The sequence below is a fragment of the Drosophila sechellia genome, chromosome 3R (assembly GCF_004382195.2).
Source record: "Drosophila sechellia strain sech25 chromosome 3R, ASM438219v1, whole genome shotgun sequence".
NCBI lineage: Eukaryota > Metazoa > Arthropoda > Insecta > Diptera > Drosophilidae > Drosophila > Drosophila sechellia.
In genome coordinates this window covers 3,490,529-3,513,828 of record NC_045952.1, presented here as the reverse complement: position 1 = coordinate 3,513,828, position 23,300 = coordinate 3,490,529, and the positions used below count along the sequence as shown (strand labels likewise).

General features: G+C 39.1%; 1 protein-coding gene across 1 annotated transcript; it reads right to left on the bottom strand.

The window, feature by feature from the left end:
• Positions 1 to 1,327: 1,327 nt before the first annotated feature.
• Positions 1,328 to 21,996, bottom strand: LOC6613845 (5-hydroxytryptamine receptor 2B). Its single transcript, XM_032722260.1, has 8 exons — positions 21,537 to 21,996; positions 10,802 to 11,926; positions 6,665 to 6,889; positions 6,405 to 6,603; positions 5,492 to 5,932; positions 3,250 to 3,600; positions 2,476 to 2,772; positions 1,328 to 1,882 (listed from the first exon to the last, which is right to left on the bottom strand). Exons 2-8 carry the CDS (start codon positions 11,853 to 11,855, stop codon positions 1,693 to 1,695), a joined length of 2,757 nt encoding a protein of 918 aa, XP_032578151.1. The 5' UTR covers positions 11,856 to 11,926; positions 21,537 to 21,996; the 3' UTR covers positions 1,328 to 1,692.
• Between the last annotated feature and the right edge of the window lie 1,304 nt (positions 21,997 to 23,300).

Sequence of the window (23,300 nt, the reverse complement as noted above, 5' to 3'; positions counted from 1 at the left end):
GGGTTCTAATGGTGATTTGGGTGAAGTTCCGAATTTAGGTAGGATCTAATTTGAAAATGCTTTTAACCATTTTAATCTTGGTATGAGTGTGGCTATTGTACTTTCCGTTTGATGGGCATCATTGTGCAATGATTTTAAATATATATATATTTTTGTTATACATCGAGAGAAGTGTTATTCCTAGGAGATTCAGTTCCTTTGCGGTGCTATTGGTGGTGGTTTGTTTCATTTCTGGCACCATTTACATATTTACTTCCTGAAAAATGTAGTCAACACATTGTTGTAACTTGTGGAGGCCACCAGTTTTCTTATTTTGATCCAATTTACTTTCGGCTTAGATTGTTGCGAAATTGAGGTAGTGGGTTCACAAAGGCTGTTTTTACCCTATCCTGTATGGGGCGTTAAATTTTATTCGTGGGGGTTTCGTTTTTTTCCACATCAGCTTCGTGTGTCATAAAACGTTTTTTTAACCGAAAAATGGTTCTATCCAAAAAAAAATAGGTCAGCCCTTGAAAACCCAAGGGGTGAGAAGCTCAATTCAGTTTGCTCGCAAATAGTTTGCCACATTGTGATGACACATGCATTTATTTCGACACAGCAACCTCTTCTAATTGCTTTTAAATTGTTAAATGATTTCGCCCAGCTGACAAGCGACAAGGGGCTAATGACGCGGATCCCAGGAGGAAAGCACCTGGGAAGAGCAGGAGGCAGGCAAAATAATGACCACTTTGTGTTAATTATCGGATTGCCTAGGTATCCAAGTGGTTGGGTGTTTTTGGATGGTGACGAGCGACGGATTGGCCACTAATCGCATTGAGAGCATCTGTTTACCTACTAAATGACTTACGGACGTTTTGATTAGAATTGAGATATTCCGGAGCGGGGTTTCCTAATTGATAGGGCCCATAAATAATCAAGATCAATAATATATATACTTTGTATGGTCGGAAAAGTTTCCTTTTTCGCGTTAAAAATGTCAGCTTTATACTACAAAGATACATTTATTTTCCAGTTAATCGTTCCTATGGCAGTTGTATATATGATGTAGTCATCCGATTCTACGAGTGTGCTACCAATTTGAAAGTTTCATGCAGATAGCTTTAAAACTAAGAGCCGGACTAAGACGGCTAAGATGGCTATATCGACCTGGCTGTTTTTACTGATAAAGTGTATGAAAGTATAATTTTTCCAGATCCAGATGCTAGCAAAAAGCGCTTATTGTAATTATTTATTTTGCTCATTTGCAAAAAGAAAAGATTAAAATTTGCTTATAAATTTACATACAACGAACGACTCTTACTCCCACTATAAACTAAAGGGTAAGAAAACGAATACTTTTACTTACTTTTTCTTATTTTATTTTGCACTAATCGTACTCATTGTTAATGATTTTGTGTTTGACTTAGAAATAAAGCAATCACTAAGTCTAGAATGTTGGCGTGAAAGTGAAAAACAGTCCGCGTTGTACCGCCAACTATCTCACTCTATTTTTGAATCTTCCTTTGTTTCTAATGATATGCGATGAGACTAAAGTTAAGTATTTTCTCTATAGCATCTACAAAATTCATCAAATTGATTGTGATTGAAATGTTAGCATTGATCTCCCTGAAGTAATCTAGGAAAAGCCGCTAATTACAGTTACGTCGTCATAAATTCGATGCATCCCAGATGCAGGATGGTGCTCCTCGTGGCTCAGCACTCGTCGTCTGTGACTGTGCGGCAGCTGGCGCGGAACTCGCTCATCGGCGTCGCATTAGCCGTGGATGGCGTCATGAGTGGCGCCCCCTGGAAGGATATGGCCAGCGGGAGGGCGGAAGGGGCGCACAGGCTGAGAGCGCCGCGTCCTTCTGTCACAGAGCGATAGCGCAGCGGGCGGCCGGAACTGCAATGGGATGGCAATAACTGCGTTATTGGCTGTGCCATTTTAAGCCATTTCGAGTCGATTGGGTTTCAGTCAGAAAGAAGTCAGTAAATGTCCGATACTTTTGAATACTTTTTTAATTCGAAATAAATTTGCCATTCGACATAGTTTGCTTTTAATGTTTACGAAATTGATGTCTTTCAATGTGTGGCAATTCTAGTAAGTCTTTAAAATAGATAACAGTCGTATTACAAAGTTTCCCATTCATTCTGCTTACTAAATTCAAAGTATCGAACTTATTCTTCCTTAAATATATTTGAAGAGCTCTGGATTTCCCATCGCTACTTATTCAGTCGCTGCCACAAACGTCTCTTGTCTGCAGTCCTCTGGTAAAACAAATCCTCAAAAATCAATCATACGTCACGTTGCACATTAATTCCCAGCAGAATGCACTCCCAGAGCAATAAATTGTATCCCCCTCTGACTGCACCCGGCAGCGACGAATTTTAGTTAGAGGTGCCTTCGTCGGTTGGGGGAGGAGACTTCTTAGTGCGGCACTGGATCCGCGTCTGGGCTGCAGTGACTCTCCCAAACTTAAGTGCTCTACTACTCACCGTTCGCAGTTGCACTTGAGCAGGCGGATAAAGGCCGCCCGGAACGTGCGATTGAATATGGTGTAGATGATGGGATTGATCGTCGAGGAGACATAGCCAAGCCAAAGGCAGGTATTCACCACGTGCTCCGGCACTTGGCACTCGGGGCAGGCCGCGAATATAATGTTCAAGATGAAGAAAGGCGACCAGCACAGAACGAAGGTGAAGAACACCAATCCGAGCACCTTGGTGGCCTTCTGCTCCGTGGCAACCGCATTGGCCGACAAGCTGTTTCGTTTGCTGCGATTGTTTAGAAAACTGTAAGCCAAAAGAAAATTGGAAGTATTAACCAAAAAGTTAAGCCATAATGATTATTGTTTCACTATCAGATACCCTTTACTCAGCTAGTGAGAATACCTATAGTAAAATAAACAAGAGAGAACGCTGCAGTAAAGTTCCTCGACTGTCTTGGGAGTAGTCAAACGCTAATAATCCATTGATTTTTTTGTTTCCCGTCTATGTATCATTTTGTAACATAGTGATATCGGTTAAATTAATAAATACATGTGATAAAAATGATGATACTTAGTTAAATCGTGTTCGATTCAAGAAAAATTATAAATATACGATCTTGTTTATAGATCGCCACTTAATATTAAAATATAAGATAGAAAGTATTATTTATTAGTGGTCAAACGAAACCACTTCAACCGTTAAGCGATTTACCACTAGAACAATTTACGCTTGGAGTAAAAACTTATTAGTACGTTATCCTCAGTCGCCATCATTACTTACCGCAAATTGAGGGTGGGCGTGGCAACGCGGTTGAAGCCAAATTTAAAGGGCCTCACTTTGTTGCGCTGTGGTTCTTCCGGTTTTAAAGCCGTCGGCTTTACCTTTTGCACCAGGTGATTGCCTCCAGTCGCCTGACTTTGGTTCAGAGTCGGTCCCTGGATGGTTGCGATTTTCATCAAGCCCGTGCCTCCAGGAGATGAGTTGCTCGTTCTGCCGGCTGATGAGCCATTGCCACCAGCCCCCACCTCCGTCGCTCCAGCAGCTCCACCTCCATTTCCACCTACATTGGTTGGGTAACCCAATTGTGGCTGGGAGATGGTGACACGCACTGAGGCCCGTCGATTTGGATGGCTGTTGGGTGGTACCAAGGAAAGTGTTAAATGTATGGGCAGTCTGAAATCGATACTCAATTTTTAATTTACAAAGGTGAGAAAGACTACTTTCGAATAATTTTCCAACTTAATGATGGTATCATAATTTGGTTAGAAGATTAGAACGATTGTAACACTGACTATTTATACCCGTTACTCGTAGGGTACAAGGGTATACTAGATTCGTTGAAAAGTACGTAACAGGCAGAAGGAAACTTTTTCGACCATAGATCCGAGATCTCAGCCAAAACAGACACGCCCATACTATTGAAAAATATTTTTATTTTACTTCGTTTTATTGGTTGTCTTTCCAATTTCTATCGGTATATCCAAAACACTTTGTCCACGCCCTCCTTACACCTACAAAACGACGACAACGGCCACGCCCACACTTTTGAACAGTTCCCCAATATCTATCGATATCCCAGAAAAATTATGAAATTTCGTGTTCCCTCTTTGTTGAAAAAAATATTTTTTAAAAGCTCTTCCCATTCTAACAACAGATTTTTACGATGAAAGCCAAATAAACAAATCTTTTAAATTATTTCCTATGTTTAAGAAGTAGATGCTTTTACTGCTGAGCGAGTGTAAGATATTAAACTTAAAGCACTCGATTTCTGTGTCTATTACGAAACAAACACTAAACACGTCAGTTAATAACATTTCTAATGTAATGATGGGTACGGTGCCCCCCAGGAGCCAAATGTAATGATATAAAAGTGCTTGGATGGGGGACCTCAGAGCTGCCCTTGACGAAATCTGATCTGAAATTCAGCGAATGCGGATGGCGAGAGAAATGGCCTGATTAGTACAAGGAACTTCGCCTATCTAAGAGGCTATATGTAAGGTATCCAACGTAAGCGAAGAAATAGTAAAAAGTTACAAAATAATCATGCTTAGTTAATAACTTGTATAATTTTATATACAACTATTTAAGCCGTTAGTTAGTTGAATTACTAAATGATTGTTTATTTTGTAGTGAAGTATGTTGAGCATATTTCAAATACCCGGTTCTAAAAAACCATCAAGTAAGCGACCACACCTGACCCTTAGGAACAGGAACAGGAACAGCGATAAACTATTTAGAAGTAATGCTCGAATCGCAATGGCCAAAAGTTTTTCAATTTCTGAGTGGCGCCTGGAGAAATGGTAAGAAACAAAGTATGAGAAATGTCCAACTTATAATTTGTAAAGAAAACACCTTTATTTTTTGTACGAGTAGCACTGGGGAAAAACTTGTCATATTTCTTGTGCGACTTGTGCGACATACAAAAATCGTCAAAAAATGGCGAAGCTTTTATTCGTTCATTACCCCTTGTCCTTGCCTTGGGTCGAGTGATTTTATCGCTCTATTTTATTAATGCTAAAATGCTGCTGACAACCAGCTGGCAAACGGCAGTCGTTTGCAAACTTCTGAGGCATTTCTGATTGCACTCTGCTCTAACCAAGAAAGCTTTTTTGGTACTTTCCGCCATGTCTGGACTGCAGGCAACTATGACGGACGCGACATGTGTTCCTCTGTCGTGGGTCCTCCTTTCCATTTTGTGGAGTGCCTCTTGCTCCGAACACATCAATGTGGCAGAAACTAATTGGTACTGGCTTGTGAACTACTATCTCACGTGACATTGAGTGATTAAGATTATGAATTCCTTTGTGATTAATTTTCCGAAATCAGGATTTCTGGGTAGCTTACATAATCATAATCTTACACAACAGATGATAATGAAGCATTTTTTGGATTATATTACTTGAGTTAAAAACCTTTCGCCCACCCTCAGTGCCATCGTGGACTCTCGCCTTGGGAATTATCCTATCATAATTTGCAGTAAGTCGCCACCACGTAATTATGCTTTCAAGTGTTTTCCTATTACCTGTCCATTAGGTTTGGATAGCCGCCGTGTTTGCGCCAGAAGGAGCTCGAACGCGAAGTGCTGGTGGAGTGGCTGCTCGAGGCGGGAGACGACGACGAGTAGCGCAGGATGCCGCCGCCAGAGAACCGGAAGCTGCTGTGGGCAGTGCCCGTCGTCCTGCGCCCACTTCCTGCGGCTCCGCTAGTCCCGTTCACGACATTACGGAAACTAACCGTTCCCATGCTCCTGCTGCTCGCCGTTAGCTGTTGCATCAAAGGTCGTTCGGCGGGCTCTACGCCCCTCCTTCTGCTAGGAGCTCCAGCCTCCATCTCTCCTGCAGTGTTGAAGTTGCGATTGCTGTCGCCCATTGATAGGAATTTGTTGTTGCCGCCAGAGAAGCTACTGAACATCTGCAACTGCTGCTGTCTGTGCTGCGGCCTTAGGGTGAAGCGTCCACCCAACCTGGAAACATGAATGTAAAAGCATCAAAGATGCACTCAGAAAAATGTATAACGCCTTCTGAAAAAACTAATAGCTAATAGCTTTTGAAATTTAGGTGACTTTCTTTAGTGTAGAGATTTTTAGAGCAAGAGGGATGACGGGATAATTCGATGCTTGATTGAGTAACGGCTAATTCGTTCACTTGGTCGAGTTTCGATTGGCCAATCAATGGGACAAATTGCTGAATTTAAAAGAGGAAGCGAGAGATGATGAAAGAGCGAGTTCTTAACCGGAAATTTAGTAGAACGATTGTGTGCAGATTTTTATCTTGCCAATTTCAAGCGGTAAACTACAGTCAGCTAACTTTTGGCTAAGTAATGGGTATATGATAGTCGCGTAATTCTCGTTATATATTATTTCAGTATGTTTACAATCACGATTTTTTAGGGAATTAACTGGAAGCCGTATAACGAGTATGCCATTATACTCTTACCTGCGAAAAAGTTCACTTTCCGGATGCTCGGCGGCAAATCGCGCTTTCTTCCGGAGGAGGGGAATTGTCAATGCGTATGTGGTAACCATCATCAGCATGGGAATATAAAAAGCCACCAGAGATCCAAACACGAAAAAGGCGCGATTGTTGATAACGCATATGTTAGGCTCGGGCATTATGTTCTTCTCATTGACCAGACCTAAATGCACAAAAAATCGGCTTTTGTAGCAAAGTTTCAATTCCTCCCTTCTGTATCTTACCAAGAACTGTTATTGAACTGGATACCATCATGGCCATCACCCAGACAATGGCTATCTTTATGCCAGTCAATCGTTTCGTAGATCGATGCCTCGAGCCCAATGGATTTCTTATTCCCATATAGCGTCCCAAGCTAATGAAGCACATGTGCAATATGCTGGATGAGCAGGCCAGTACGTCACAGGTCACATAAATGTTGCACCAGGTAAAGCCAAGTGGCCAATAGCCTGAAAATGACAATAAAAAGTAAGATAGATATTATGATTTCGATCTTTAGATACGGATACTTCTACCACTTTTCTAATCTACCAAACGTGTGTTGTTTTTATGATATGCAGCTTTAACTCGAACTGATATTTTTTAGGATTAATTGCTTAACAAAGTACAGTTAATAGTGACATCAATATACAGAAGATATTCCATCGAGCGAACGCTCTTAATCGAAAAAACACTAATGACTCGAAATGACTCCTGCCGCGAGTCGAATTCAGTTAATTAGTACAAATTGTGCTTAATGACAGTCGAATCGGCTCGACTAGTGAGCTGATGCAAAAAATAGTTACTTTATAGGCTTGGAAGCCGTGTATTCTACCTGTTACATAATTTCAACGAATCAAGTGTACTCTTTTATCAAAGACCAAAATAATCAACGAATATATTGCACTTTACTTTTAAAAAAGCGAGTAGCGGGCAAACAATTTTAGTAATAATATAGCCGCCACCAAGTGGAGCTCATGTGTATACAGGTATAGTTATACGAATGGAAATGAAAAGTGTGGGCGTGGCAGTTTTTGGCGGTTTGTGGACGTTATTGTGGGCGTGGTTAGCATCAGTTAACAAACTTGCGCTGGGCCTATGCATCTGGAATCTGCATGCCTAATCTTAAAATTCTATCTTTCATAGTTCCTGCGATCCCGACGTTCCACCTCTGGTGGTATACCCTTATACTCTACGAGTAACGGGTAGAGTACGATTTACGTTTGTATTGATGTCTTGAAAAAATTCGTTTGGTAACCGTATTATTATTCCGTAGAATATCTCTGCTGCACAAGATTTGAGATCATCCTTGAAACGTCACAATATAGGGTTGCATTGTCATGGTAGCGGATTCGCTGAAGCTTACTTGTAGTAGTTCCTTGCGGTAAGTTTAAATGCTCGTGTCAGTTGCCTGTGTTTCCTTTATTTGCGTTGGACTGACAGACGTTGGTGATTGTACATTGCCTGGAAAGTGCGGACGAAAACTGCGAAATGTAGCTAAGTTGACCAAGTTGCCTTGGTGATGCTTGTTCAGGCCGTGCGGATCATGATCCGTGTTGATGCAAAGAAAAACCAAGTGGCTGCCTATGATCATAGACCAACTGCTCTAATGCCGCTCCCATCGCCACATCAGAAGCATCACTTGTGCATCAGTCAGTTATGCCTTAGGTCATGGATCAGCCAACAGCGCCGCAGCGCCACACTTCGCTTGCATGCATCGTAGGAGGATATTCGATCTGGTGTCCATACGATTTAGCGTTGCTAGTTTTCTCTTACATTTTTAAAAAGTTCTGAAAGGGGTGGCTGGATATATGACGAACGGGCCGGCATTTGCGATAATAGTCTATAATGCCGACATTTATTGGGAAGAATCTCCAAAACGGTTCGAAGATGATCGTCGTGTTCATCTGGCGTGTCTGACATATAAGGAAAGTGAATCCTCGAAATATATTGTAAAATGCCATTAAGGGAAAGTGGTGTTAAACAGCGGTTTTAGGAATATCACATTCAGAAATTTATATCTGTGTAGCTGTTTCAAAAAATGTGGATATGGGCAATTGGATATAGTTATAGCATTAAGTTTATGTTAGACTGCGCATGATCGCCACCCTCCTTTTTGGTAGTCATATGCAGTGGGCCACTGGCTTTTAAAAGGACTCGAAATGCCATGTTGGAGCAAAAGGAATTTTCTTCTTTAAAAGTTTGTCACCAGAGAAACGTAGCGAGAGATTTGAGATTGGGCTTCTTATTGTTGTCTTTGGTGTTGGTACAGTAACGACCACAAATACTTATAAAAGGCTTTGGAATCTGTAATCAATAGTGGATACAGAGTGATTTTTTGTGTTCGACCAACAAGCTGGTGTCGATATACCTATTGTGGCAACGATCAATTTTTTGCGTTTTAACCTCGATGAGGAGATAATAATGGGAAAAACTGTGCTCCAATAATGGTTACCTTGGTGTCAGTCACGATGAACGGCCAGAGAAGATAACATCGGAGTCCAAAGTTTAAGTCAACTAGCATGTCTTCGTCGGTATAAGTGAGTTTTCCGCTTGCAATTTAAGATCGAATTGCTTGAGGAATAACAGAGACCACAAAGCCAGAGTCGATACGAAAGCCATGTTGGGAAGGTAGTTGGTAGCCGTAGTTGGTTTTTCTTTCACTGTCCAGCACTGAAGGCAAGATCAGCAAACTTTTAAAAGGTGCGCGAGGGAGCATGGGACCTTCCCTTGGGAGCTTAATTTCCAAAGCGGTGATGATATGGGCAACACTCTACTGGTTGATCGCCAGATTGCGGTTCATGGCGCGATGGCTGCGTCCATGGTTTCTATCATCTTGTCTGCAATCTTGGCAAGTTCTCCAATATCCTTATCCTCCCAGATAGTTAGGATCGGACGAACGTTTTGAGGCTCCTTTTCAGCAAGGAACGGCGTAACATATCATGTGAGCAATATTGACTTTGGTATTGATTTAGATAAGAGTGATAGGTAAGTATATTTCATTAGACATAAGCCATGGCACATATCGCTGTCGAGATTCTCTATCCAAAGCCAGGATTCTCTCTTTATCCAAGGCTGGGCTTAACCAACATTTGATAGACACAGTATTGGGCTTATGCATTTTTTCTTGGTTTGGATTAGATATTTTGGCTATCAAAAATATTTATGTTTGAGTTACGGATGAACGAACTGTATATGTCTATATGTAATGTATATACCTTATATGGTTGAAAACGAACCCTTTTATCTATTACTCTAGGAGTAACTGCCGATATGCATCTGAGAGATTATGTTGGTCCTTGGCAATAGTTGGAAACCTCTTTATGCGTAGATAACAAGATACCACAAATAAAAAGCGAAAGTTTGGAACTATTTAATCCAATGAAGCCGAAGTGTGTCTTTTGCGAAAAAGTCTACTGAACAAGAGGGCGTACAAAATTGCCCTGCCCCTTCTCTACGGGAATACGAATAGCGTTAAAGTTTCGCTGCAATTGCATCCGTCTTCATTTCGTTTTTGGCGCTCTTTTTTTTCACTGCGGCAGAAAGCTGGTATCAGATGCTATTTAGCAAAAAATTGCCATTATGCTGCACTATTCATACGCGCACTGGAAAAAATAATTTTTTATGCAGATTGGGAAATAGATTCTTTACAAGCAAAAAATTTGAAACGCACAATTTTAAATTCTTAATAAGAAAAATATAACAAATTAAATTTTTTTAAAGACTTCTGGTCAGTGTTGGGCAGGAAAACAACAGCATGTCATAGGGAGAGTGGGCGACTATTGCTCTATAGGGTCGGAAACGTTTCGCCCAGTTAGATCAAGTAAGTCTAGACAATAGAATATTGTAGTGTCTTTGGTCTATCCAACTTAATTCACCCAATTTTTAAACCTACATATACCACTCATTGGTAAACCTATTACAATTGGGAAAACATTTTTTTTCCTTTTTTTTATGATCACGTGGCACTTCCTACTTGTGTGACAGACTAAAATCAATATACCCAGTGCATGGGTGCACAGAAACACACCAAAGAATGGATTATCGAATACAAAAATTTTACAATAAATATTATTTTTACTGCCATAATTTATGCTTAAGTATACTTTTCTCAGTGCAACTCTCTTTTCGCTAAGAGTGTAATTGAGCCCAAGGGGAAGCAGCAAGCCAACAAGGCTAACAAGTTTGTCCATTACAATGGACCAGGCCGGCAGACTATGTGTAGAGAAAGTGGCGTCAAAAGAATTCATGCGTATTAGTCGCATTTTTTTGATACATTAATGATACGCATCTAGTTTAAACTATTTCTCAGATCTAAGCAAATTGTTTTAGGTACAATATTTTAGTTGCCAATTTGTATTCAAAGGCGAGCACGCACTTACCCAAAAAAGCTGGTATCGCGCCCATGGGCATCACAAACAAACTGACCAGGAGATCGGCTATAGCCAGGGAAAACAGGAAGTAGTTAGTCACATTCTGCAGCTTCCGGTCCAAGGCCACGGCTAGGCACACAAGGATATTACCCAGGCCACCGGCGAAGATAAAGAACACTACGAACAGGAATAGCCAATCGTAGCCGTGGGTACTGTAGTCCAGAAAGCTCTTTGTTACCGCGAGCTCGGTGGCCAAGTCTGCAGTGGAGGTGGTAGTGTTCAGGACTGTTAGGTTCGGCAAAATCATATCTAAGCTGGTGTTGGTGACATTCATGATGCCCAGGAAGTCGTGATCGGGCTCCATTAGCTCGCTTAGATTAAGGAAGGACCAGAGCCCATCGCGCTCTGTGCCCAGCTCGATTTGAAAGGCCTGCAGAAGGCTGTCGTTGGAGAAGCTCTCCTCCGCGCTTTCTACCTCCCGAAGTGGCTCCCTCTCGAGCTGTTGCAAATGACAAAGCAATAGTTCCTGGGCCTGGCCCAGCTCACATTGCAACACCATGCCTCCCGCATCGCAGCTCGAACTATCACTAAGTGTATCACTAGCATAATCACTGAGGGCCCCGTTGATTGCCAGTCGAAAGTGCTCATACGCCTCGTACGGCCATCGCAACAGTCGCGCTTGCAGCTTCAATGTGCAGTTTTCAGACAATGGGCTTTCCCCATCGCAGCTATAGAATGCGCTGTGCTCCGCTTCGTCGATAGCTTGCCGTGCACACTGGAATGTGTTGTTGCGTCCCTCGATGAGGATGTTGCTGGTGGGCAGGAAGTGGTTGTTGCTGCTGCTGGGGGTGTAGGATGTGCTGTTGGTGTGGCTGCTGTCGCAGTCAATAAACGGCTGGCGAACCCCAGGCCAATCCGCCTCTTCCAGCCGACAATTGAAGTGTCGCCGTTTGAATGTTGCTGCTGTGTCTGATGCAGATGCAGATGCAACTGCTGCTGTTGCTGTTGCTGTTTCTGATGTGCCTGTCGATGGTCCATGACCAGAGTAGCTTTGCATCTCCATTTCATTCTAAAGCTGTGGGGCTTCCTTCTCGCAGAAGTGTCTGTTGTACAGAGCAGTACAAAGAAGGTTTGCTGAAAGAAAAGCATGCATTTCGATTTTATTTACTACCCATTTAATTAATTAATAATATTCATTTTACAACGAATGTCAAGTGACCGCAAAGGCAGCCTCAAAAATGCATACAAATAATGGTAAATAATTTTACATCTCAATCTTTTCTCACTTAAATCGGGAACAAACCCCATAATTCTTAAGATATTAAGATATCCTTACATAACTAATATTTCCATCAAAGAAAAATCATGAAATGAGCAGTCAGAACGCGATTTAACCGAAAAAATCAATTAATTAAGGCAGCCCCTTATTTGATTTATTATGCAATTAGTACATATTAAAAAATAAAATACAAAATTCAATAAATATAACTGATGCACAGAAATCAGCTCTTCTCTTCAAGTTTATTCGATGCCGCACCAAGTAAAAACACTTTCCCAGCAAAAAATTCCCAGTTTGCTTCGTCACTACGTGAACTGACATTTTCTATGACAGTAAAGATAATTTAAGACCTGGAGATTGCTTTAGAGCAATTAATGGACTTTATAACGCGGTCTTTTCGCATTCTATGTTCATTAGAGGCAATGGCAATAGCTCCTACATAGCTGCCATATTTCCGATATGTGTTTGTGTGCTCCTCTCAAGAATGACAGCTGAAGAGTTGAGCCCGGTGGGATGCATCAGATGATAATGATGTTGATGTCGATAACGCGATGACGATGGCAGTGTCAACAAGAGCTGGCGACTCGATTTGAATTAAATGACGCGGCCAACAAAGGATCCCACGCTCCCTTTGACCTTTTGCCAAACATTCATCCATCCATTCCCCTTCTAACAGCCTTGAATGCGGCTTTTGTGCTTGCGTCAGTTCCAAATAAGGCTGTCAGCCAGTGCTGCCAGCAGTCAGTTAAAAACGGACAGAGCGGCCGAAAAAACAGATCAAAATGTACAAAATATCGGACAGGAATAAGCTAAAGTTAGAATTATGTGAACGATGCCGTTGAGAAATCCAAAGTGCGATAGTGCCGAAAATTTGAAGCAATTTATTTTGCATGATGAACACCGTGGATAGTCGAAACTGATTACGAAACCATGAAAATGTAAAGTATAGCTTAAAAGTGCCTTTAGTTTTAATTTAGAAAAAGAAAAGATTTATTCAAAACAGAGCCAAAACGGCAGCACTGTCGTGAGCCATTGCATTTAAAATGTGGTTCCTATTTTCATCTTTTTATACCCGTTACTCGAAGAGTAAAAGGGTGTACTCGATCTGTTGAAAAGTATGTAATAGGCAAAAGAAAGCTTTTTATATAGTTATATATAAAGTATAAATTCTTAATCAGGATCACTAGCCGTGTCGACCTGGCCGTGTCCGTCTAACTGTCTGTCCGTCTGTATGAACGTCAAGATTAACTTTAAGATTAAGATTAAGCATACAGATTCCAAAGAAAGGGTTTGTATACTGATGCTGCCACGCCCACTTAACGCTTACAAACTTCTATCGAATTGAAACAAATGTTTTGTTCGCAATCTGAGTTACGGGTATCTGATAGTCGATACTGATCTGATATTGATTTGAAACAAATGTTTTGAAATTTCTCGTTCGCAATCCCACTAGCTGAGTAACGGGTATCTGATATTCGAGAAATTGGACTATAGCGATCCCCTTGTTTGATTAGGATTCTTTCTGTTATTATTAGGCACTCGCACAAATTGTCGCCACTGATAACGAGTCTTTGTGCAAACATATGTATGTATTTAGGTATTCACAGTTAATTAAAAATGTCGCACAAGCAATTAGATTTATGCAAGTGCTTCTATGTAACAGTTGCAATTTAGGAATTTTACAGCATAGCAAGGGTTTTCGCTCCATGTAATTTCTAGGAATCTTCGTTGTTTTTCATAGTGAAGATAGTGAAGTAAATCATTTTTTGACCATATATAATTTGGATTGGAAATTTCCGATGACTACATCACATAGTTGCTAAGGGAAAAGACGGAAAAATATAAGCTAATTGATAGAAATGATAGAAAAAATCATAGGCTTAGGATCTGGGTTTTCGATTTGGTGTGGCCAAATATTTTTGCCACGTCCATAGAAACTGACAAGACAAATAATAAAATAAAAAGGCAAGAATTTTTCAGAAGGGTGGGCGTAAAAGTTTTCGCCTTTTGTAGACGTAGAGTGGGTGTGACAACGTTCTAAATAAAAAACTATCCCAGCGTCACTAGAAAGAATCTGCCTGACTAATCTAAATTTTAGAGCGGATGGACGAACAGACGAATTGACAGGCTAGATCGACTCAGCTAGCAATCCTTGTCCTCGGATCGTTCGCTTCTATTCGTTACTTTCCACCGAATCTAGTATACTCTTTACTCAACGAGTAAATACAAACAACACAGTTTTTCTGGTATTTTGCTGGTGCAAAACAGCAGCTTCATTCACTTAATATATTTTTCATTAGATTCTTTACAATCTCTATTTATTAACTTAAAAAGACTAACTGCTGGGAAAGTTCAAGTTATGGAATTTTCATTAAATTACAAACTATTCTGTGGCTCGAGCTTTGTTGTGTGCAACCTGAAATGCAGGTGGCCTGTGTGAAGCTAACCCCCATAGTTTCCAGAAGCGGGCTAACCACACACTGGACTTGGACTATGATAAACACGGCAAGGTGATGGGCGGAAGATGCAAGGGGGGTCCCTTATGCATATGAAATGCGCTTTGACAGTGCACTTTGCCAACTTAATTTGAGTGGCGACGTGGCCAAAACATTCGCATATGTATGTATGTATGTCCTAGTAACGAGAGGCTAGATGCGCCTGCAATTTAAAGTCAAGGCCTGAAGGGGACTCACTTGAATCACTCACAACGCCTTTGTTTCGAAATGAGTACTGTGGGGAGGCTAGGAGATACATTTGTTCAGAGCGAGTCCCATTTATTGGTTACGACTCGGTAGGCCTTAAAATCTTAATTTATTATAAATTTATAAGTGGTGAACCATTTGTGGACGTGTTTAAAATGTTTTTGCATATCCATAAAATGGCAACACAAAAAAAAAAAGAAATGAAATAAAAAATAAAATTAAGGAATTAACAATGTTCTGATATTATTATTGATCAAGTTTTCCATTATTTTTACAGTAATGCTTGTGGCATAATTGCATAAAAGAAAAGCGATAGACAAATCAGGAAATATATTATTTGATTGAAATTCAATACTTCGATTATGCGTCCAATCAGTCATGCGAGCAAGTCGATCTCACTCAAAAGTGAGATCCAACTTGTTCAAGTTATATATGTATGTATCTTATTTATTTCTCCGGGAAACCAACTGTGTTAACAATGTTTTTTTTTTTTTTATTTCCAGTGTCAGTTTCAGTGGTCGCTGCTGTCTTCACTCGGGTGTGGCTTAATTTGCGGTTCATTGTACAATTGGTTATAAGCGAGGCGATTCATTTGCGATTCGCCATACCTCTGGCTATTTCCATGTTTCAATTTCCTCGTGCTTAAAGCCAGCATTTGATGCGTATTACACGAGTTGTTCTCGAACTTGGCCGGGCATATTCATGCAGCCGTGTCGTATAGGTTTCAATCCAACTTTATAACAGATAACCTGATACCGCGCACACAATAAGATCCTTGAATATTATTTGCATGAGCAACACTGTTGAAAAAACCGTTGTTGTTCGCCAGTTTGGAATTTGCATAAGTCGGGACCGACTTTCCATTACCTATCACCTGTAATTTGCGGTTATTTTTAAACTCGATATAAAAAGAGGTTGAGGGAATTGGCAAATAATATATTAAATTGAAAAATAGCGAAAAAGACCAAAAGACTCCCTTTGTGGATGCTGTTGACCGCTTTTTGGCGCAAACTCGTTTATTATATTTCCTCGTGTTTCGGGGTATAACTTGTGACCACACCGCCACTCACGCATTTTTCCAATAATGGCCGCCATTAGACAGGGAATAATGGAGAATACGACCTTTCGGCCTCCACGAAAAACATAGGGAGAAGATGTATGCCTGGTCATAAAAGTGACTGTCCCAAAATGTAAACGAACTGAAGGAGACCACTTGCTCCGAGAAATTCGTTATTCCCTTAGTTCAGATAGAAAACTTTCTAAGCACGTTGCACGCCGAAACAAATGAACGCGAAACCGAGACAAATAAGATGAGGATTATATATATGAATATATATTTATGTACATTTAAAAAGTGCACTGTGCATTGAACTGTGTGGTGTCCAATTCAGGGATACTGTCCCATGACAAATTGTCGTTGCATTTTTCGCATGCTTGGGTGGCGATTGCTAAGGCTATCGTAGAAATTGTCTAATAGAGAGAAAAATCCAGCAATATTAGTAATATTTAAGCAGGTTTTTAAAAATATTTTCAATTTAATTTAAAAATTAAATAATTTCAATTAGTCTTTCCCAATAAGTCTCTACCAAACTGCATGTTGTCCTCATAGAAATAATGCAACTTGATTTTCTTAAAGGCACTGCGAAGCTAATATACCCTTGCGGAAATCAGATATAATCAAGATCGAGGTAATTGAGATACATAAATGTTGTTTTGACTGCGATGGCTGCTAGTTTCAGTGATAGTGCTTATTGATCAACCAACGAATTTATTTTTTTTTTCTTATCTTAGAATAATTTTCCCTTCGTTTCATGTAAGTCTTCTATTTGATAAATTAAATTAAACCAAATCATAAAATGGCAGGTACATAGTTTTTCCCCAATCCCATTGGGGAATATATACTGTCTGCAATAGGAAGCAAATGGAAAAGTTTCATCGAAAAGCAAAAATTTTTGCGTACGAACCGACGGACATGGCTAAATTGACTCTAGAAGTGAAGAATGTAAGTATACATATACATATATAAGTTTTGTTTTCCCTTCGGAAATAAAATAAAAACAATACGATTTTTGTATTTAATGTAGCTTAGCGGATTTTTAAGGGTAAGGTTTTTTTATTGAAAATTTCAATGTGAAACTGAATTAACAAATGCATTATTCTTATTATTGCATAATTTATATTGTTCACAAGATATCGATTGGTCAAAACTTTGGCTTGATGAATATGCTGAATCATTGCTTTAATAATTTGGATTGGTCAAAGCTTTTATGCTCACGACTGGGTTCAATTTTGAAATGTTTATGTCATATTGATTTGAATAACTTGTATATTTGGCTGTGGACTTATGTTATTGACAAATGGACTAATAGGTATTTCGGGATACACAGGTTGTTGGGTGGGTTTGGTGTCTATTTGGGAATACATTAACTATCGTTTGCAAGGATATAAAAACAGTGAGTATTAGTGCGTCTCGTAGTCGATTGTACGAATGTGCTGTACATGAGAATTGCATTGTCTTTGACAGCTCTTAACCAGCCGGTTTGTTTATTGAATATGTAACCTACATCAATCACGAATCAACTATCGTCAGATCTTACCAACACTTTTAACATTGACCGGTAATAACTATTGCACTTGACCAGCAGCAAACATAAATGTGAGGGGATGTTTCCATCTGTAGTTGTTGCTCTTCGTTTAAATTGAATTTGCATAAATAATTGGGAAACTCTCTGGTGACTTTAGGTGCGAGACTAACTCAATCTTCAAAATCCAATTTCCTATGAAAACAACTACTTCTGCCATTTGGCAAGTTATCTTCCTTGCTCGGTCCGTGGGAAAATGTACTGGGCAGATTTATGGTTAAATAAGCGAGACCGCACTACTGCACGAGCGAGTTGAAAATAAATCAAGAGAGAACGCTATAGCCGAGCTCCTCGACTATCAGATACCCGTAAGTGCGAATGAGATAGTTCAACACTCTGCTAGTGGGCTTATATGTCTCTGGAATCTGCTTGTTTAATTCCAACTTTAGGTTTCTGAGATCTCAACGTTCATACGGACATGACCAGATCGAGTCGGGTAGTGATCGTGATCCAGAAAATGAGACCTTGTATGGTCGGAAACGCTTCCTTCTACCTGTTATATACTTTTCAACGGACCTATTGCACTTCTTACTCTACGTATCTATTTTGTTTAGTACGTACCATTGCATGTGTAGTTTTTTAGTAATGGAATGCTCCTGCACCTAAAAGTCTTGCACACTCTAAAAAAAACAGAAAGAAAGCTGGTTTCGGCAAGTCGAAGCGTGCATACCCTTGCTGTTCTTAAAAACTTGGTTATACCGATAAAAAATAAACGAGTAGAGTACAAAAATCTTTCTATCTCAGCTATATTTTTTCCCAATGTGTGTGCAACACGTAAAAGCTATAAGGTTCATGTTGCCTTAACCGCGACATTTTCGGTCGGCAAGTGTAAGTTCCACTAATGCACATTGAGATTGAGGCATTGCGGTGCGAAGTAGTTCAAGGCAGTCAGTCGTAGGTGGTCCCAGTAAGTGTTGTGTTGGTTGTCTCCACCTTAAGAGATTTGCCAGCCCACAAGCACCCTGCATTTCACACCGACCCTTGCTACTCACTTAGCAGAGTATTTTCACCTGCGATGCGTTCATAATGGAAGGCGGGCCAGGCCAGTGTATTTATGCATGTAAGACTGCGAGAAACACATCGCGTATACGTCACGTTGTGCAGAGACTTATTTATCCACAAACAAACATCGAGGAGGGTGAGAACGTGCACGATGGGGAAAACATTTGAAGCGTGTTTGTTTTTTATTTATTCATGTTTTACTTGCTGGCTTTCGTGTTATACAACTTATCGGTCATTTGTTTGGCGACATTTGTTCTCTGGCCATCAGTCTTTCTAGTAAAACAGCAAGACAAAGCAGCGTTTTGCCAATTAATTTATTTCCATTTGCTGGTTGGCTAATCTTAATTATTTGATACTTTAAGATCTCGCAATTACCGAATACCTATTAAGACCTTTGCATGCATTTTTCGAATTCCTTTTCTTCGACCTTTAGGAAATTGTGCATTGGATCCTAATGAGGTTTACAGTCCATTAACTTGGGAACTTATAAACATCGTTTTATTTTGTGCGTTTATAATAATAACACTATTAATAATATCCATTTTTTGGTGTGTAAAACCATTTCTTCTTTCTACTTACTTAATTTCCTGATATAAATTTTAATGGAGGAGTAGCAGAGAACTGCATGACTAATTTCTGATCTCTAATTTATTAAACCCTTTAATTGCTGAGAAAAAGGGTATTTTGGATTCGTTGAAAAGTTTGTTACAGGTAGACGGCAGCTTTTCCGACTATATAAATTATATATATTCTTGATCAGGATCACCAGACGAGTCGATCTGGCCATATCCGTATGAATGCCTCGTTCTCAGGAACTATAAAAGCTAGGAAGTTGAGATGCAATTCAAGTTCGTATCCAAATGTTGCCACACATACTCAAACGCCCGCAGAACGGCCATGCCCAAACTTTTAAAAATTGCTTTTATATTTTTTCTTTTATTATTTGTCTTGCCAATTTCTATCGGTATACCAAAAACATTTACGCAACAACCCCTTTAACATCCACAAACCGTTCAAAACTGTCACTTTTATTTTTTTAAAATTTTATTACTTTATCGATCGCTCTTGATACGAGAAATGGGAATGAAATATGTTAATGGGGTGGGTATATTAAAATTAAATACCCATTAACACAATCTAGAAATCATATCTCCCAAATGGCTCTATGTTACATAGCAATAATATGATGTTGCAGGATCCCCTTCCACTTTACCTCAATCAATGTTACGATTGCTACTGTCAATTAATTTGCATATTTACACTGATTTTACACACTTAATTCAAATACTTTAAAACAAATAAAATAAATAATTTGCGATGGTCAGACGGAAGTACGGAAAATCGTATTGGGAAATGAGTAAGCTAAGTGAGCACAATGAGGATGACAAATCATGCAAAGTTGCTAAGAGGTCGTACTAACGGAATAATATTTATTGATTGTTGATACTGATTGCTCGTGAGCAATTTGTACAGCGGCCAATTAAATGATATGTTGATTAGGAGGAGGGAGGGAGTTTTCAAATGCCCGTTTGGCATAAGAATGTTTCAGCAATTGCTCAAAGTCAACGGGCTAAACAATTAATTACAGACGTCAGCACATCGATCGAATGGATGAATGAGGCCCAGTGAACTTATTGTTTTCGGAATCTCTGCCTTAACAAAATATTTACTTTAAACCACTTTCAAGATGGAGCACTTTTACAGGTGTCTGAATTTAGAGATATTTTTGTATTCGATAGCTTGGCTCTTTTTTTAATTAAAATAGCGAAGCTTTGTTACTTTCATCGCACCATACATTTTTCCTTATTCACTATCCTTCCAAAAGCTTAATTTTAAATTAATTAGGTAAACTGGTTAACAAATGGCACGACACTAGATCTTTAACAACGTATTCTGCAGTTAAAGTAAACGAATGCCAAAATAAATAGAAAGCTAATTTAATTCAGAAATTTAAAATTGTTTGTGCATGAGGAAATCTATTAATCTATAAATCTGTAGGAGCACATAAATTGAGAATAGTATTAGGTATGCGGGGGTAAATTATATAGCTTTTTCTGTTTATTTTTATTACTTGCCGCACGCTAGACAAAGATCGAGAGGTCAAAATATTCTAATATTCTAGCCTTTTGATGCCCAAACAATATATAGATTGTGATGACTGAGTATTTTAATGTATATAGATGCAGATCAATTGCTATATCTCATATTCAGAAAAAAATCCATTAATATTAAATTTTGCACATATGTTTCTGTTTTCTCATCGAACTAGAAATAAGCTTCATTCATTTAATCTTCGTACACCAATAACCAAAAATAAGCGAATTGAGAGAAGAAAAAGTGTTGTAAATATTACAGATTTATGTATAGTGAGACCCTACCATAAATTAACTAAAGCTAAAGTGACAATAGAGTTTTCCGATTTGTAGTTCGTCACAGGCACTGGCAATGTCCTTGAAATGGATGTCGAAACACCTTACAGTTTCCTAGCTATGTTTATGGCTAACACTCTTGTCGAAAGTGTCACAACTTCACCGCCTGTTGCTGACAGACAGACCCTCGATTTTGGCTTAAACCAACCTGGAGGAGTTTAATACCTCGAGGTAATCAGCGATTGTGTTTGTGTTTCCTCGGTCCACTTAACTTTTACGGTCTGTCCACTTATTTCGTGAAAGTGTATGTCTACGCACCGCACAGAAAACGACAGAAATTACTTCATCTTAATGACAGCTGGTCTGACAGCAGGATTCGGCCTAAGGCTGCCATAATGCCGATTTCACCTCTATGCCTCATTAAAACTTTACGGACATCAAATGCAGCGGTGGCAAAAAAGCTAAACAGTTTAATTCCTCGGCCAGAAACCTAAGCCCTAAAAAAGGGTAAGGCATCCAGTAAAAAGGTAAAACAAAAGGTAACCAAGACAAAAAGAAATGGCCACATTTGGGATTGTGTTCGTTGGTAATAAATCTTATTTTGCTGCTGACATGTGAGTAATCATGTGGGGGTTTGGTTGGATCCCAGATACAAAGGCGAGAAACAGGATAATATAGGTTGAAAAATATATGCCTCTAAAAATGTTTCTTAATTTTGTTTTCCCTTAGAAAGAGGTTTGTTTTACTTACCTTTTGTACTAAACGCAATTAGCTGTCCTTCTTACTTTTCCCTTCTTCGATTTGTTTCTTTATTAATACACATTTTAAATTTATAATAAGCTTTAAATGCGTACGTATACAAAGTCACTGACTTTGTAAAAACTTTATCCTAAGACCCACATTTTGCAGTCGTTTGGCAAGGGCACATATATATTTGAGTTATTTGCACATTTGATTGTTTCCTTTTACACTTTTTTCCTTTTTTTTCACACTTTTACTGCACCTGACAACTGTTCTTGCGTATTCAAGCAGTGCTTTTTGCAGTACCTTTTACCCATTTCAGTTGTTAAAAACGTTTTAATGCATTCCGTAATATCTTTAACTATTAACTTTCGTATTAATTTTCTATATATATTTTTTTAGGGTTTTTATCGTGTTTAATTATTTCTGGAAGAGTGGAGAGAGCGCTCTGAAAGCGAACGCATCACGGCGAAATTTCAAAACAAACTGATTGTGTGGATTTTCCAAACTGGTCCATTCAGTCAGAAAAGCAAGTGGAAAACAGCAGCAGCGGCATCACACAGTTCTCTCTCTGAGTTTCTCTCTCTTGTGCGAAATAGTGGGAAATTTTCCTGCTTTTGTTTTGAAAATTCGTCGTGGAAAAGCTTCTGTTTGCCCCCTCTATTTTGTTTTTTTTTGTGTGTGCGTTTGTTGTTGGGTGAGAGGTTTTCCCACTTCAGCATTCGCTCCGTGACTTGTAGTTAATTTAGGAACTGAAACTTCATTGCAACAATGTAAAACCTTTATATTTTACGCTGATAACCCAATCGGCCTACCTTAATGATAATAAGTCTTTGGAAAATAAAATTACGTATAAAAGAAAAAGGATAAGGGAGATTGTATTGTATTTGCATATATGTAGGTGAGTAAAAAACAGAAATATAATTTAACAAGAGCGTACAATATAGTCGACTATCAGATACCCGTTTCTCAGCTAGTGAAAGTTAAAAGAAGAAATTTTAAAATTGGTCGGCATATCGATAGAAATTTGAAAAAAATAGATATGTAAAAATGTTTAAAATTTCTCTCTTTCTGAGATCTCGACAGACGGTCATGGCCTGATCGACTTGGCTATGGATCCTGATCAAGAATATATATATACTTCATATGGTCGGAAACGCTTTCATCTGCCTGTTTCATACTTTTCAACGAATCTAATATAATCTTTACTCCACTAGTAATGTTCCTTCGCCCAGTCTAACGCCGAGAACTGTCACGCCCACATTTTTGAAAAATGTTTAAATTTTTTTTCGTTTTATGGTTTGTCTTGTCAATATCTATCGGAATACTAATATCCTTTCGGCCACGCCCCTTCTTACACCTACAAAACGCGAAAAACGGTCATGCCCACACTTTTAAACAATTTTTAAATTTAAATTTACACTTCCTTCTTCCCTAGTTCGTAAGTTGTTCATGCGATGCATATTTTTTCCGTCATTTCGGCAATCGGCCTCATTAACTCTTTTAATCACACGGTCAAAAAAAAAGGTGAAGTCATTAGAGGAAGACCTATTCAGAAAAGTTAGAATGGAGGTGACTTTTATAAAATATTACTATAAACGCAAAATGCTGAATTATCGTTTCGATGCTTTTTTGCGTTTCATTTTTTAAGAACAAAAGAAAAGTGATTTGATGCAATGTGAGATGAAAAAATGTAAAATAGGTTTTTCGAACCTATTCAGTTGAGCGGCACAGAATACAAAGAGCTGGGGACATCGTTTTTAAACATTTTTT